General features: G+C 41.0%; 1 protein-coding gene across 5 annotated transcripts in view; it reads left to right on the forward strand.

The window, feature by feature from the left end:
* Positions 1-16,239, forward strand: part of LOC126192472 (telomeric repeat-binding factor 2-interacting protein 1-like) — a 204,528-nt gene that overhangs the window by 30,884 nt on the left and 157,405 nt on the right. For 3 of the 5 annotated variants that reach the window (XM_049932605.1, XM_049932608.1, XM_049932607.1), the window contains exons 3-5: positions 1,458-1,544; positions 1,639-1,734; positions 10,650-10,761. In XM_049932605.1, coding sequence (XP_049788562.1) covers positions 1,458-1,544; positions 1,639-1,734; positions 10,650-10,761 — 295 coding nt within the window. The remainder of the gene's footprint in view (positions 1-1,457; positions 1,545-1,638; positions 1,735-10,649; positions 10,762-16,239) is intronic. The other 2 variants (XM_049932606.1, XM_049932609.1) reach the window with 2 other exon arrangements.

The following is a 16,239-nucleotide window of genomic DNA, read 5'->3' on the forward strand; positions in this document are numbered from 1 at the left end:
CCAACAAACTTTCCAAGAGACAGCTGGACCACCCTTTGGCTGAAAATGCTGCCCAACAAAGCTTTCTTCAATTCAGTGACTGCTTCTCTGCCTACACCAGCTGCATGTTTCCTACCAAAACCAGCTTTCCTGAAGTGCACAGGTGGGAAATTCTCCCTGCTATATGTCCTACTTTTTCATAACCCCCCCCCCCCCCCCCCGCCCTAAATCTTCATTAGTCACTGCCTTTCACCTAACTATCTCCATCTATTTTCACACTCCAGCATTACACAGCCTTCTGTTCTACCAGTGCACCCACAGCCTCTTCACTTCTCTCCATATCCACTCCCACCCCCAACCCCCACCCCTCCACCCCCAGAACCTCGCACCTAACTTCTCAACTCCTCCTGACTGCCCTGCCTTGTACCCACCACATCCCTGTATGCTCCCACAAGCAGCACTTTATTACCACCCACCCCTAGCCTGCTATCCCTACCCCTCTGCACCCCAGCCTTCTCCTTATCCCTGCCACACAGATTGCTTTCCCTTCATGCGCAGAGAGACAATGGTCATTTGTGTGTGAGTTGTGCTTGCACAAATGTGTGTGTTGTCTATTTTAGAAGAAGGCCTTTTTGACAACTTCGAGGTAATCTGGGCACTACATAGTAGCAGAAAATTATAACAGAACACTATATTAGTTCAAGACTCAAAGTTTTGTGGAGGTCTTTGTTTGCAAAGATAAACGATAATATAAATGTAAATACTTCCTTTTCCTGTCGTGTTTACATCAAAACCACTTCCTATATGCTGAAGTAAGCAAATATGGTGTATTAGAAAGTAACTTTATTGTTGTTTTTGTTACTTTTTTTATAATACCATGTGCCTACTCAAATTCTGCATAGTTTCAAAAGAACAGTACACCTCATCACCTTTTAATTGTGTACTAATTCAGTTATTGTGAATTAATGTGAGAAGAGTGTGTTTGGAAGGTACATTTTCTTACAAATATTCTGTATGTTCCATTTGTTAAAACAGGGCTGAGTCAGCAGAATTAGTAGTGTGTAAATATTTAGTTCCTCAGTCCTTAAATTATCTTGTGTTGTAAATGTATAATCTGGAGCACCACCTAGTAAAGGGAAAGAAAAATAAATCTTCCTGCATATTTTATAGTTGCTGGATACCAAAGTATAAAGAGACAAAATCTGCCCTTGTTACTATCGTTGTAATGTTCTCAAAACTTTTCGTGGCAGTGATCCTTTTCTGCCCCTCAGCATTCAGGAAGACCACAAATATAGTTGGATGCTGCCTTTAAAATTAATCAATTTCTGTCATTAAACATTTGCTTTTGATTGTTAAGAGGAAAAAATTATTTTCAGAAATATTCTCAGTTGTTCTTTCATTATTCTGACTTTAATATTTTACTTAATAGCAAGGTATTTAAATCATGTGCTCTTTTCATCTCCTGGTTTTGCCTGAAGGTTAGGTGGTCCTTCCAGTTATTCTGATAACTTCAATGCTATGAAGGTGCTCCTGAGACAGTCTCACTGGCCAACACCTGCAGAAAGGTAATACTTGTTGCTAATAACATGTGTATATTCCTAGGACATTTTGAATGTGGAATGAAGCTTCTCTACCACTGTAGGTGCTCCAATTTTTCAGGGATGAAAATGACTCAGCTAATACTGATAGGCTCTCAGATTCTGATACTACTGTGGAGTCTCAGAATTCTAGAAGAAACATGAGCTCACGTAGAAGGTAAGCTTTTTGCATTTTATGGTAATACCCCATTAGCCTTCTTTCTGGAATGTATGAGATACTCACTAAAAGTATCACCTACCACAGAGAAAAGAGCATTCAGTTATAATCAGACAAAGGAACAAACTGGTTTTTAAAAGGGGAAATGGCACTATGGACCATTTGTAAGCTGCAAATGAAATTACGAAGCAGAGCAGTGAATATTGCCATGCGCTGTGCATTATCTGCTATGTTTAACTGGTTATACACATACTTTTTTTTATATATTTCTCAATCTGCCTTATGGTGTGTACCACTCTCATTTGTCCTTCCTCGTGTCTCACTCACAAGTGTTCTACAGGAAGAACAGTTATGGGTAAGCCTCCATGCGAACTCAAATCTCTCCATTCTTTCATTTACAATGCTCTGTAGATCCCATTGTGAAGGAGAACCTTGAGGGATGTGGAATGAGTCAACCTATATACTGACATAAGACAAAGACATCATAGAAACTTAAAATGTAGGCTGCATTAACTGTCATTGTACTGCTTGATGCTATTCATGTTTATGCCATCTAAATTGAATCAGGTAACTTTAGTAATAAGGCTGATATTTTGAAAGGAAAAAATCTCAGTTTTACTGTACAGCTGCTGTTTATTTTCCATTAGTAGCTTAGTACTTATTTGATTTCAATAAGATTTTTTGAAGAAAATATAGATTTATCAAAGAAAATATGTTACATCTAGAATTACTTAGTCTTGTTTATAGTACATTGCTACTTTGCACATAGCTATCAGAACCTTTCAATCCATCAGTCTGAATATTCAGATAATTTGTAAAAAGAGTGGCTAATGAGCTACATTTTTAATTTTCTTTTGAATTGCTGAGGATTCTCATTTTCTTGCTACATGTTAGATGGGAGCTTATTGAATCACCTACCGCCAAGAATACATAACTCCATTCTTTACCCAGGACATATCGTCATGGTCTTTCTTCAAGATATATGTAGCAGGAAACAATATATAGGTTAACTTTTCTAGCAACCAAAGTACAACTCTTGTAGTAATGTATTTGTTTATCTATTTGTTGTTGTATGTGCTCATGGTGGGCAATAATTAGTGTGTAATTGAGGAGCAGTGGTGCAGTCTGTACTTGGGGCTGGTTTTTCGTGTTACATCCCGTACGGTGCAGTCATCATTTCTCTGTTGAGCATTTTTAGTTAATTTTCTATCCCATGATCATTTATTTTGATGTCTGTAAATTAGTTGCTTGTGAGATGGTTGAAAGGAGGAACCACAGTATGATATTCTGCAGTAAAACCGTTTTGAAAAAGAAATTTAATATTTCAGACTTCTTTCTGCCATCTTCCCTTTCAGTACCAGTATGGTCACTGAGCACCCAGAGAGATGACTGTGCTCTGTTTCCAGATTCAACATAAGATCAGAACTTCTCAGTATTTTCTGTCATATCAATATATAGAACTTTACTTTTGAATTTGTTGAATCAATCATAGATATTTCTTTACACTAATTTTTGCTTTGTTCGGTTTTTGTTCGTCTAGGAGATTTCAGGTAGGTTTCAGTCTGGACCTGTGGTCTCACAGTAGCATCTTTGAATAGTAATCAAAATGTTATGGATCCCAGGTTCAAATCTAGCTAATGCTTAAATTTTGAACAAAAATCATCAGCAGTGATGGCCAAACACTCCCGATATAAGGAGTCAACAATGGGACGGGACATTACCCCTAAAAGGTAGAAGAATTGGCAGTGGTCAGGGGTATGAGGATGTAGAAGTCAGTGGAAACTACTGCTTTAAAGACACACAGCGTATGAGTATATCCTTGGGACATGTAGCCTGTAATTCAAAAAGTATCATGATGATCTCTCTATTGGAAAAAGATTCTGGGCTAGTCCCCTATTTTGATCTCTGGAACGTGACTGTCAAGGAGGAGGTAACAATGTTAAAAAGATTGAAAAATCAATGAAAAGGTAATAACAATATTAGGAAAAGGATAAATTGCTACTCACCATAAAGATGACTTGTTGAGTTGCAGACAGACACAATGAAAATACTGTTACACATTATAGCTTTGCCCACAGCCTTCTTCAACAAAGAAAACACCACACATTCTCACCTTATGCACATATGACAGCTACTGCTGGTAGCTCCAACTAGAATGGGACTGTCACATGAAAACTAATCAGGAGTGGGGTGGGAAAGGGGGAGGGATTGGTGCTGTCACAAATGGCCATGTCTTTGATGGGGTAAGATAAGTTTGTGACAGGACTGGAATAGGAACCTACTCCAGTCCTGTCACAGGCTTATCTTACCCCACCAGAATCCAGGCCACCTGTGAAAGTAGCCATGTTGTATACCAGCTCTGTTGCAACCATTACACAGTCTTTTATATTGGTATGACTACTAAGCAGCTGTCCATCAGGATGAACAATCACTGCCACATTGTGGTCAAGAGCATAGTAGACCACACTGTGGCACAACATGCAGCTGATGGGTGATGGCTGATGGCTGCTTCACTGCCCAGGTCATGTGGATCCTCCCCTCCGTTAACAGCATTTGTGAATTGTGCAGATGGGAGTTATCCTTTACATCACATTTGCTCCTGAAATTATCCCAGCGTCAACCTACAACAACCTACTGTCCCCACACCCTCCACCCAACTGTTTCCGCCCCCTCATCCTATCACCTCTACCCTTTTCAAATTCACTTACTCTCTTTGTATGCTGCCCTCTGCCATCCATTCACCTTCCCTGCTCCTCTCCTTTCCCTAACCCCCCCACCCCTCCCTATCTCCCGATGCTGTGCCTGGCAGTGTCTAGTCCCTGCTCACTCTGCCCGACAGCACTCTTCTCTCCCCTCACATGTACCCTGCTGTCCCTTCCCTTCGCACTTACCTGATCCACACCAGACTACTATTCAAATGAAAGTTGCATTACAGTCCGAGCTGCTGTGGTAGCAGTCATGTGTGTGAGATGTGCTTGCTTGTACAAATGTGTGTGTGTTTTCTTTGCTGAAGAAGACTTAGGCCGAAAGCTAAATGTGTAACAGGCTTTTCGTTGCACCTGTCTCCAACTCAAGGGGCATCACTGTTGTTAACTAGCCTTGAGAACAATGGACATCCAGCATGATCCACAAGTCCGCTGATCAGTCCACACCAGTGCCATGAAGGGTACAGGGTGCACCCATCAGCAGGTGGTCGCTCATGTCGGCACAAATGATGTGTGTCGCTATGGATCGGAGGAAATCCTCTCTGGCTTCTGGCGGCTATCTGATTTGGTGAAGACTGCCAGTCTCGCTAGCGGGATGAAAGCAGAGCTCACCGTTTGTAGCATCGTCAACAGGACTGACTGCGGACCTTTGGTACAGAGCCGAGTGGAGGGTCTGAATCAGAGGCTGAGACGGTTCTGCGACCGTGTGGGCTGCAGATTCCTCGACTTGCGCCATAGGGTAGTGGGGTTTCGGGCTCCGCTGGATAGGTCAGGAGTCCACTGCACGCAGCAAGCGGCTACACGGGTAGCAGGGGTTGTGTGGCGTGGACTGGGCGGTTTTTTAGGTTAGATGGCCTCGGGCAAGTACAGAAAGGGCAACAGCCTCAAAGGGTGCGGGGCAAAGTCAGGACATGGGGGGACCAAGCAGCAATTGGTATTGTAATTGTAAACTGTCGAAGCTGCATTGGTAAAGTACTGGAACTTCAAGCGCTGATAGAAAGCACTGAAGCTGAAATCGTTATAGGTACAGAAAGCTGGCTGAAGCCAGAGATAAATTCTGCCGAAATTTTTACAAAGGCACAGACGGTGTTTAGAAAGGATAGATTGCATGCAACCGGTGGTGGCGTGTTTGTCGCTGTTAGTAGTAGTTTATCCTGTAGTGAAGTAGAAGTGCATAGTTCCTGTGAATTATTATGGGTGGAGGTTACACTCAACAACCGAGCTAGGTTAATAATTGGTTCCTCAGCAGCATTAGTGGCAGAACAACTGAGAGAAAATTTGGAATACATTTCACATAAATTTTCTCAGCATGTTATAGTCTTAGGTGGAGATTTCAATTTACCAGATATAGACTGGGACACTCAGATGTTTAGGACGGGTGGTAGGGACAGAGCATCGAGTGACATTATACTGAGTGCACTATCCGAAAATTACCTCGAGCAACTAAACAGAGAACCGACTCGTGGAGATAACATCTTGGACCTACTGATAACAAACAGACCCGAACTTTTCGACTCTGTAAGTGCAGAACAGGGAATCAGTGATCATAAGGCCGTTGCAGCATCCCTGAATATGGAAGTTAATAGGAATATAAAAAAAGGGAGGAAGGTTTATCTGTTTAGCAAGAGTAATAGAAGGCAGATTTCAGACTACCTAACAGATCAAAACGAAAATTTCTGTTCCGACACTGACAATGTTGAGTGTTTATGGAAAAAGTTTAAGGCAATCGTAAAATGCGTTTTAGACAGGTACGTGCCGAGTAAAACTGTGAGGGATGGGAAAAACCCACCGTGGTTCAACAACAAAGTTAGGAAACTACTGCAGAAGCAAAGAGAGCTTCACGCCAAGTTTAAACACAGCCAAAACCTCTCAGACAAACAGAAGCTAAATGATGTCAAAGTTAGCGTAAGGAGGGCTAAGCGTGAAGCGTTCAGTGAATTCGAAAGTAAAATTCTATGTACCGACTTGACAGAAAATCCTAGGAAATTCTGGTCTTATGTTAAATCAGTAAGTGGCTCAAAACAGTATATCCAGACACTCCGGGATAATGATGGCATTGAAACAGGATGACACGCGTAAAGCTGAAATACTAAACACCTTTTTCCAAAGCTGTTTCACAGAGGAAGACCGCTCTGCAGTTCCTTCTCTAAATCTTCGCACAAACGAAAAAATGGCTGACATCGAAATAAGTGTCCAAGGAATAGAAAAGCAACTGGAATCACTCAACAGAGGAAAGTCCACTGGACCTGACGGGATACCAGTTCGATTCCACACAGAGTACCCGAAAGCACTTGCCCCCTTCTAACAGCCGTGTACCGCAAGTCTCAAGAGGAACGGAAGGTTCCAAATGATTGGAAAAGAGCGCAGGTAGTCCCAGTCTTCAAGAAGGGTCGTCGAGCAGATGCGCAAAACTATAGACCTATATCTCTGACGTCGATCTGTTGTAGAATTTTAGAACATGTTTTTTGCTAGAGTATCATGTCGTTTTTGGAAACCCAGAATCTACTCTGTAGGAATCAACATGGATTCCAGAAACAGCGATCGTGTGAGACCCAACTCACATTATTTGTTCATGAGACCCAGAAAATATTAGATACAGGCTCCCAGGTAGATGCTATTTTCCTTGACTTCCGGAAGGCGTTCGATACAGTTCCGCACTGTCGCCTGATAAACAGAGTAAGAGCCTACGGAATATCAGACCAGCTGTGTGGCTGGATTGAAGAGTTTTTAGTAAACAGAACACAGCATGTTGTTCTCAATGGAGAGATGTCTACAGACGTTAAAGTAACCTCTGGCGTGCCACAGGGAAGTGTTATGGGACCATTGCTTTTCACAATATATATAAATGATCTAATAGATAGTGTCGGAAGTTCCATGTGGCTTTTCGCGGATGATGCTGTAGTATACAGAGAAGTTGCAGCATTAGAAAACTGTAGCGAAATGCAGGAAGATCTGCAGCGGATAGGCACTTGGTGCAGGGAGTGGCAACTGACCCTTAACATAGGCAAATGTAATGTATTGCGAATACATAGAAAGGAGGATCCTTTATTGTATGATTATATGATAGCGGAACAAACACTGGTAGCAGTTACTTCTGTAAAATATCTGGGAGTATGCGTGCGGAACGATTTGAAGTGGAATGATCATATAAAATTAATTGTTGGTAAGGCGGGTACCAGGTTGAGATTCATTGGGAGAGTGCTTAGAAAATGTAGTCCATCAACAAAGGAGGTGGCTTACAAAACACTCGTTCGACCTATACTTGAGTATTGCTCATCAGTGTGGGATCCGTACCAGGTCGGGTTGACGGAGGAGATAGAGAAGATCCAAAGAAGAGCGGCGCGTTTCGTCACAGGGTTATTTGGTAACCGTGATAGCGTTACGGAGATGTTTAGCAGACTCAAGTGGCAGACTCTGCAAGAGAAGCGGTCTGCATCACGGTGTAGCTTGCTCGCCAGGTTTCGAGAGGGTGCGTTTCTGGATGAGGTATCGAATATATTGCTTCCCCCTACTTATACCTCCCGAGGAGATCACGAATGTAAAATTAGAGAGATTAGAGCGCGCACGGAGGTTTTCAGACAGTCGTTCTTCCCGCGAACCATACGCGACTGGAACAGAAAAGGGAGGTAATGACAGTGGCACGTAAAGTGCCCTCCGCCACACACCGTTGGGTGGCTTGCGGAGTATAAATGTAGATGTAGATGTAGGGGGGGGGGGGAGAATCGCAGCATCAAACATACTTAATGCAGAGTAATGAAGTGTTGGCTGTACATCTGTACATTTGTCTAGGTAACATATGTAAGAGATTAACATTTCAAGATTACAGGTTAATGTAAGTTCAAGATAAGCCATTGCAAATGTGAAATGCTGTTACCTTAATAACCTGTGTAAGTTTCAGAAAGATGCATGCACACATGCAAATGTGCATTAATAGTGTTGTCCAGGTGCTGGATGTCAGTTTGTTGGAAGGAGTTCCACGCCTGTTGCACTTGGTGGCTCAATACAGGGACTGTTTATGCTGTTCGGTTCGTGGATGACGCTAGAGTTGTTGTCTGATGGTATCCCAAGTGTGCTCAAATAGAGACAGATCAGGTGGTTGACCAGGCCAAGGCAACAAATCAACACTCTGCAGAGCGTGTTGGGTTACTACAGCAAACATTATCCTGTTGGAAAACACCCCCTGGAATGTTGTTCATGAATGGCAGCACAACAGGTCACAACACCTGATTGATGTACAAATTTGCTGTCAGGGTTTGTGGGATAATCCTGAAAGTGCCCCTGCTGTCATACGAAATTGCACCCCACACCATAACTCAATATGAAAGTACAGTGTGTGTAGCATGCAGACAGGTTGGTTGCAGGCCCTCAGCTGGCTCCCTACTAACCGACACACGGCTATCACTGACACTGAGGCGAAACCAGTTTTCATCAGAAAACACAAGAGAACTCCACCCTGCTCTCCAATGAGCTCTTGCTTGACAGCACTGAAGTTGTAAATGCCTGTGGTTTGGGGTCAGTGGAATGCACCCTATAGGGCATCGGGCTGGGAACTGTCCTCGAAGTAACCAATATGTAACTTTCCATTGTGTCTCTGTGGTGCCAACTGCTTCTTATACTGCGGCTGCAGATGCAGTATGATGTGCTAGAGCTGTACGCAGAACATGGAGGTCTTCCCTCTCGGTACTGCCAAGTCGCCATCTGGAGCCCGGTCTTCTTGTGACCGTGCATTCTCGTGACCACTGCTACCAACAGTCATGTAAAGTGGCTACATTCTTGCCACATCTTTCTGCAATATCACAGAAGGAACTTTCAGCTCCTCATAGCCCTATTGCATGACCTCGTTCAGACTCGGTATATGTTGATAATGATGTCTTTGTTGCCGTAAAGGCATTCTAGACTAACATCGACTCATTAAGTCCTCTCTCAAAGATAACTAATACGCACGACTGATAAATTCTGAATTTAAAGGAAATCTGATCTGCATCCTCATAGTGGCACTATTAGCACAACTCTCATGTGATTTGTGAAATTTGAGTATACCTCATCTTTCAGATGTAGAAACGTGCCTAGAAACTTTTGTTTATGTCGCACAACTCCTTCTCGGTGTTGCGATTTTTTTTTTTCCCCTGTCAGTGTATATCTGTCCTTGGCATGCTTGTTCCCAATGGGTTTGGCAAATATATACATCAGCAGCATTCTGTGGCTAATGGGAATGATGAGATGCAGGCTGGCTTGTGTTAGAATGCTACTAGGTATTGCTTTCTCCAATAGATGGTACCTCTTGTCAGTCAGGATAATAGCCTCAACTAGTTATACTGTTTTTCAGTGTTTATACCGGTAAGCATACAATCTATGGCAGTCATTATTCTGAAGAGGAAATAACTTCTCAAATTGTTCTGAAACTTGCTCATGGTTTGCTTGGAAAGGGTTTAGTACATACTGCAACAACAACTGGTACATTAATCCATATTTGGTTGAGAAATCAGTGAGTAAAAAGATCAACATTGGTGGTACCGTGCAACATAACATGAATGTATTTTCTGACTTCATGAAAAATGACACAATGAAGAATGGCTAGTTCTCTTGTCTTCAAGTTAACACAGTGACAGATATTTCTAAGTACAAACCACACTAAACCAAGATTTCTAATTACTTTTTCTGTCTGTTGACTCATGTTTAGCCTGTTCCCCTATGGACACCAAGAAATTAGAAATTTCACACTCAGTGTTTCATTTAGTAAACTGGTACTATTTCTATTACTGGCAGACCTTTTTTAACTGATTAAGGTGAATAATAAGATTCAAACTTTTTGTTTCAGACTAGTTTTAGTTCTACACAGGTTGTGTGTTTACTGGGTCCAGTATAGCTTCATTTAAGACCTTGTTTAATGTGCTTGTTTCCCTTTTAGCTGAATTGTGTAAAATGTTTCTAGAAGATTTGTTTAACAGTTCATGTGGCTTCTTCATTACATTTCTAGAAATTGTACCATTCTTACATTTATTTAATGAAGAATTATTCATTACAATTTATATGCACATTATTTTGCAGAATATGTACCTAGAGTGCTTTAATACTCATCATTAGAAGATTCAAATCCTATAGATTTTGTCTTATAATTTCTGTAATAATTTCAAATAGAACTTAACTGTGTAAAATATTAGCTTTGCTTTAAGTAAGATGTTTATGTTGTTTATTTTTTTTATTATTCAGCAGAACATTATCTGGAAATGAAGAGAAAGAAATTCTTCGTTACATTGTAGAGAACAAGGAGATTGGTCTCATTTTGGGAAATACTCTGTGGAAGAAAATTGCACAAAAAAAGGTTGGAAATGAATAAATGTGTTACAATTGATAGTACACTCTTAATTATTTGTAGTGAATACAATTTTTGTTGTTGCTTACTATAGATATTGTGTTGTTGTTATCAGATAGCACACAAATGATAATTGTTAGTGTAGGAATAATAAAAGAAAATGCTGTGGAATCCTTTTACTTCTTCTGGTACCATAGTGTTCTGTGGGCCAGAACATGGAATATAGATCTCTTAATTGTTTAGTTAGATTTGAGACTTGAAAAGAGAAATGGGTAGGTTGAAGTTAGATTATTAGGAGTAAGTGAAATGCAGTGTCAGGGAGAACAGGATTTTGAGAGAGGTGTGTATATGGGTGTCAACACAAAATCAGATTTGGGTAATGCAGGAATACGTTGTCTAATAATGAACAGGGTAATAGGGATGTGGCTGCACTGTTATGAACAGCATAGTGAATGAATTATCAAAGCCAAGATAGACACAAACCACAACCCACCACATTACATGCCTATTAGCTCCACAGGTGACAAAGAGATGAAAATAAAATATGATGATATAAAAGAAATTATTCCATACGTTAAGGGAGAGAGAAATTTAATTGGTATAGTAAGTTGGCCATTTAAGCTCCGTGATAAGTTTATAGCTACACTGATGGCTACCAAAACTGCTTGATCAGCAAGGGTAGCAAATAATGAAATTTTTCTTATTGTCCATTTACACAGTAGTTGTGTGGGGGGCTGTGTTGTGACTTTTTAACTGTTGTTGAGATGACAGAATGTGGTGTGCGGTGGAGAAGGCTGGTCAGCACACTGGCCGCTGATGGTGTAACATTAGCAGAATGATAATCTGTTGCTTTAAAGTTAAAAATCATGTCTTCTTCTTTGTGTCAGCACCCAGGCCCTTGACAAAGCACTGCATGGCCTCAGAATGTGTTGACACTGTCTCAGCACTCTTCATAGACCTTCACCTCAGCAGTGTTCATTCCCATAAATATTATGTCAAGTGGGCCGTTGGTTCGCTGGCGACTGACATAACATGTACAGCCGGTGTTCCTGCTCAGGTCAGCAAATGCTTATTACCAGAGCAGTCTCGTGGACATTGAAGAAGTATGCTCGGGTAATATCTCAGCAGCTCTGCACAGTGTGGAGATGGCCAAGGAAATCCAGAGGTGTCGATGACAGGTACTAGTCGGGTGCAGTAGCAGTTAGCATCCCTTCCATTTACTGCAACGGGAGGATGGTACACCGAACAACATCGGTTCAACTCATTAAGGCGGAGGTAGAAGTTTTTGAGTTTTCTCATGAGTGGTTGCAAGGTTGGCGGCTAACAATGACCGAGTACAGCAGAGCGCACAGGTAGCAGTTTCGAAACTGGAAGTCACCTCGGTGAATGGTAGCAGCACACTGCAGATTGGGTCTTTGTATATGCTGTATTCCAATGTAATTCTGGGGAAGGCTCAGAAGCTCGAATGTTTATTACCGATCGTTTAAGGCAATGACTTTATGTCTGGCTGGTGATGGCCAAATTCGGCCTTCTTTCCCGGGCTCATCAGTGGTCGCCACCATCCCCGTGTTTCGCAAGAATGGCTTTCAGGGCTTCAGCTTAGTTTCCCAGATAGCCGTAAGTAACCTGTTGTCAAATCCCTTTACACAAAAGGAGGTAAAACAATAGTAAAGAAATCTATCACTTCTCATTGTAATCTGCAATTTAAAAAAAGATTTACATGTACCATAGAATTTATAAACACACAGAATAGGCAAACTTTTCAACTATAAACAGTTTGGATTTGGAAAAGACCATAAACCCAACATACTGCACTTGCCTGTGTCAAAAGACACGGTAGGATCATTAAATCAGAAATTATTACTATTTGCTATTTTGTTTGACGTTTGATTGTGTGAACTATTACACTGAGGTGGCAAAAGTCATGGGATGACAGTATGCACATATACAGATGACAGTAAGTTGTGTACACAAAGTAGAAACGTGCAGTGCATTGGCAGAGCTGTCATATGTACTCTGATGACTGACGTGAAAAGATTTCCCACACGATTAAGGCTGCATGACAGGAATTAACACACTTTGAATGACGAATCGTAGTTGGAGCTAGACAAAAGGACATTCTACTTTGGAAATAATTTGGGAATCCAATATTTCAAGATCTACAGTGTCAAGAGTGTGCCGAGAATACAAAATTTCAGACGTTACCTGTCACCACGGACAACGCATTGGCCAATGGCCTTCACTTAACGACCGAGAGCAGTGGCGTTTGTGTAGAGTTGTCAACGCTAACAGATGAGCAACACTGCATGAAATAACCGCAGATTTCATTGTGGGATGTATTACGAATGTGTCCATTAGGACACTATGGTAAAAGTTGGTATCAAATGGGCTATGGCATCAGATGACCTTTGCGAGTGCCTTTGCTAACAGTGTGACATCACCTGCAGTGTCTCCCCTGCACTTGTGACCATATCGGTTGGACTTTAGACGGCTGAAAACTGTGACCTGGTTAGATGAGTCATTTTGTAAGAGCTGATGGTAGGGTAGGGTTTGAGTGTGCTGCAGACCCCACTAAGCAGTGGACCCAGGTTGTCAGCAAGGCACTATGCAAGCTGGTGGTGGCTTCATAATGGTGTGGGCTGTATTTACACAGAATGGACTGGCTCCTCTTTTGCAATTGAACTAGTCATTGAGTGGAAATGATTATGTTCAGTTACTGGGAGACATTTGCAGCCATTCGTGGCATTCAGGTTCCCAAACAATGACGTCATGTCACCAGGCCACAATTGTTTGTTATTTGTTTGAAGAACATTGTGGGCACTTCAAGTGAATGATTTGGCCAACCAGATAGCCTGACATGAATCCCACGAACATTTAAGGGACATAATCGAGAGGTCAGTACTTTCGCAGTTATGGATGGCTATAGAGGCAACATGACTCAGTATTTCTGCAAGGGCCTTCCAACAACTTGTCGAGTCCATGCCTTGTCAAGTTGCTGCACTGTGCTGAGCAAAAGGAGGTATCTTATGACTTTTATCACCTCGGTGTATAGTCTCGTGCCAAAGTTAAATTACTGTGGTCAGAAATTGTGAACAGGCCACTATTCAGCTGCAGATGAACGATAGTTGGCACATAGGCACAGCACAGGTCCACAGTTTGCGTGGTACCTATGTGAAAGAAAATTGTATCAGTTTCACGGCACTGAGGACATTCAAATTGAAGTTTTCACTCATAGTGTATCAATAGTGATAGCTGCAAATTGCCTTAGATTTGAGAATTGGTGGACATTGGATTCTGTCAAATTTGATAAATAGGGTAAATGTTCCAACAATGTGTGGTTTAAATCACATGGTTCCTTCCAGTCTCAAAAAACATGTGGGGCAGGGTCATTTTATCCTGATGAAAGATTACTTCCTTACAAACCAGTCTATTCAGAAGACTTGTATCTATTTACTTGTTATTGTCTGGCCCTCTGGAACGTAATCAGTAAGATGAATCAGTTTGCACCTCAGGAATATTAACCATAATGTATTCAACAGATGAATTTGACTTCATTTCTTCTTTTTACAGTGCCACCAGTTTCTACCCAATACTGTGTGTGCTGTTTCATATATGGCATAACGTGGTTGACTCACATCTCATTTACAGTAACAGATTAATGCACAGAATCATTGGTATCTTTTTTTAAATGAGCTAAACATTGCTAAGAAATTCATTTTCATATTTGACTTTTGTCTGCATCCAAAAAATGCAAGATGTATGTTGCACACAAATTCCATGTAGTTAAATCTTCACATGAAATGTACCCTATTCTTTCTTCTAATGTTCCTATTTCGTGAACTGTTTCATACAGTTTTAACTGGTGGTCACCCAGGACTATATTGTGAACTTTTTCAATCTTTCATTCTGTAACCGCAGATGTTTTGGGAAGTCCTTCATGTGGATCACTTCCAAGACATGTATGATTGTGTTTGTCGTCAGCCACACATTTCTTCAGTGAAGGAGCAGATTCCTAATGAACTGTCCAAAACAAAGAATATTATGACCTGTGGTATTCTGTTTATTGACATGGGCAAAACACACACCATTACTTTAAAAGGTATTGTAATTAATTCTGTTCCACAGATCAGTTTGACATTTGTTTTAATGTTTTTGTGGAACTGGTATGAAGATTAAAAAAGACCATTTTTATCAGTTCCATCTTTGTGTTATGGAGAAAAATATTCTTCTTGCTCTTGTACTGGTCATCCTTTCACCAACTTCTATTAGAACCTTATGATCTTTTTGAGCAATTAAATCCATTTAGTGAAAAAAATTGTGGCACATAAGTGTAAATTCATCCAGTCTCTTTACTAACAAGAACATAGTGTGTTGGAAAATTTAGAATTTATGAAGGAACAACACACTTTCCCAACAAAGGCATTTCACAGTTTAGTAAGGTGATAGGTGTATGAGACATTGTCAATTGTGATTATACAATATCACAGTGATGTAGTTTCATGTTATCACCACCGTATTACTAGCATCTGAGGATTGGCAGATGATATAAAGTGAAGAAACCCCAGGAGGCAGGTAAAACCCACATACTTATTGTAATGAAGTGTATTAGTTCAGCTACATTTCAAGCATACAAGATGACAGGTATAAGTGATTTCAAAAATAAATAAACTAGTTTATTCTAAATTTATTTACTAATTAATGAATTGCAAAATTGTTGCCCAAACTCAGCTTCAGAGATAACATTTTCAGAATGCAGAACTGTGCTGTGGGGGTGGCATCTGTTGTTTGCCCCAGGATATCTTACTGAGATCTTCCAGAAGATGTTGTTTGCTACTCTTTATTTGTTATTGGCTAAATTGGTTGTTTTCTGGAAAAGAGGACAAAGTGTGATCATAATTACAGAACTAAAAAAAGCCTATGCAAAGACTTCAAATATTGAATGCTATTCCAGGAGAGGCAGGCGATGGTGTGATGAACCATCCCCGTTTCTTCTTCTCTTACTATCAAACCTATTCATCAAGAATCAGCAACATTAATGGGCATGGGTCCCTTTGAAGTAAAATATTCCGGAGGTAAACTAGGTTCCCATTCGGATCTCCGGGCGGAACCTACTTCGAAGAGATTCAGGCTGAAAGGAACTTTCAGGTTGGGAACATGGAACATTAAAAGTTTGAACACGCCAGGAACATTCCAGACATTATTAGATGAATTAGATAGATACGATGTAGACATTACAGCTATTCAAGAAACTCGGCAGGGGGAGGGTAGCATAAAGAGGGGTAACTATACATTTTTCTATGGAGGTGCGGAAGCTCACAGTTTCAGAACAGGTTTCGCAGTACAGAGAAAAGTACTTCACGTAATCAGAGATATAAGTGACTGACTATCAGTTATAGTGTTGTCCGGCAGGTGGAATAGACTAGTAGTAATTAATGTACATGTGCCAACTGAGGACAGTGACGAGATTGTTAAAGATGGCTTTTATGA

The sequence above is a fragment of the Schistocerca nitens genome, chromosome 1 (assembly GCF_023898315.1).
Source record: "Schistocerca nitens isolate TAMUIC-IGC-003100 chromosome 1, iqSchNite1.1, whole genome shotgun sequence".
Lineage (NCBI taxonomy): Eukaryota > Metazoa > Arthropoda > Insecta > Orthoptera > Acrididae > Schistocerca > Schistocerca nitens.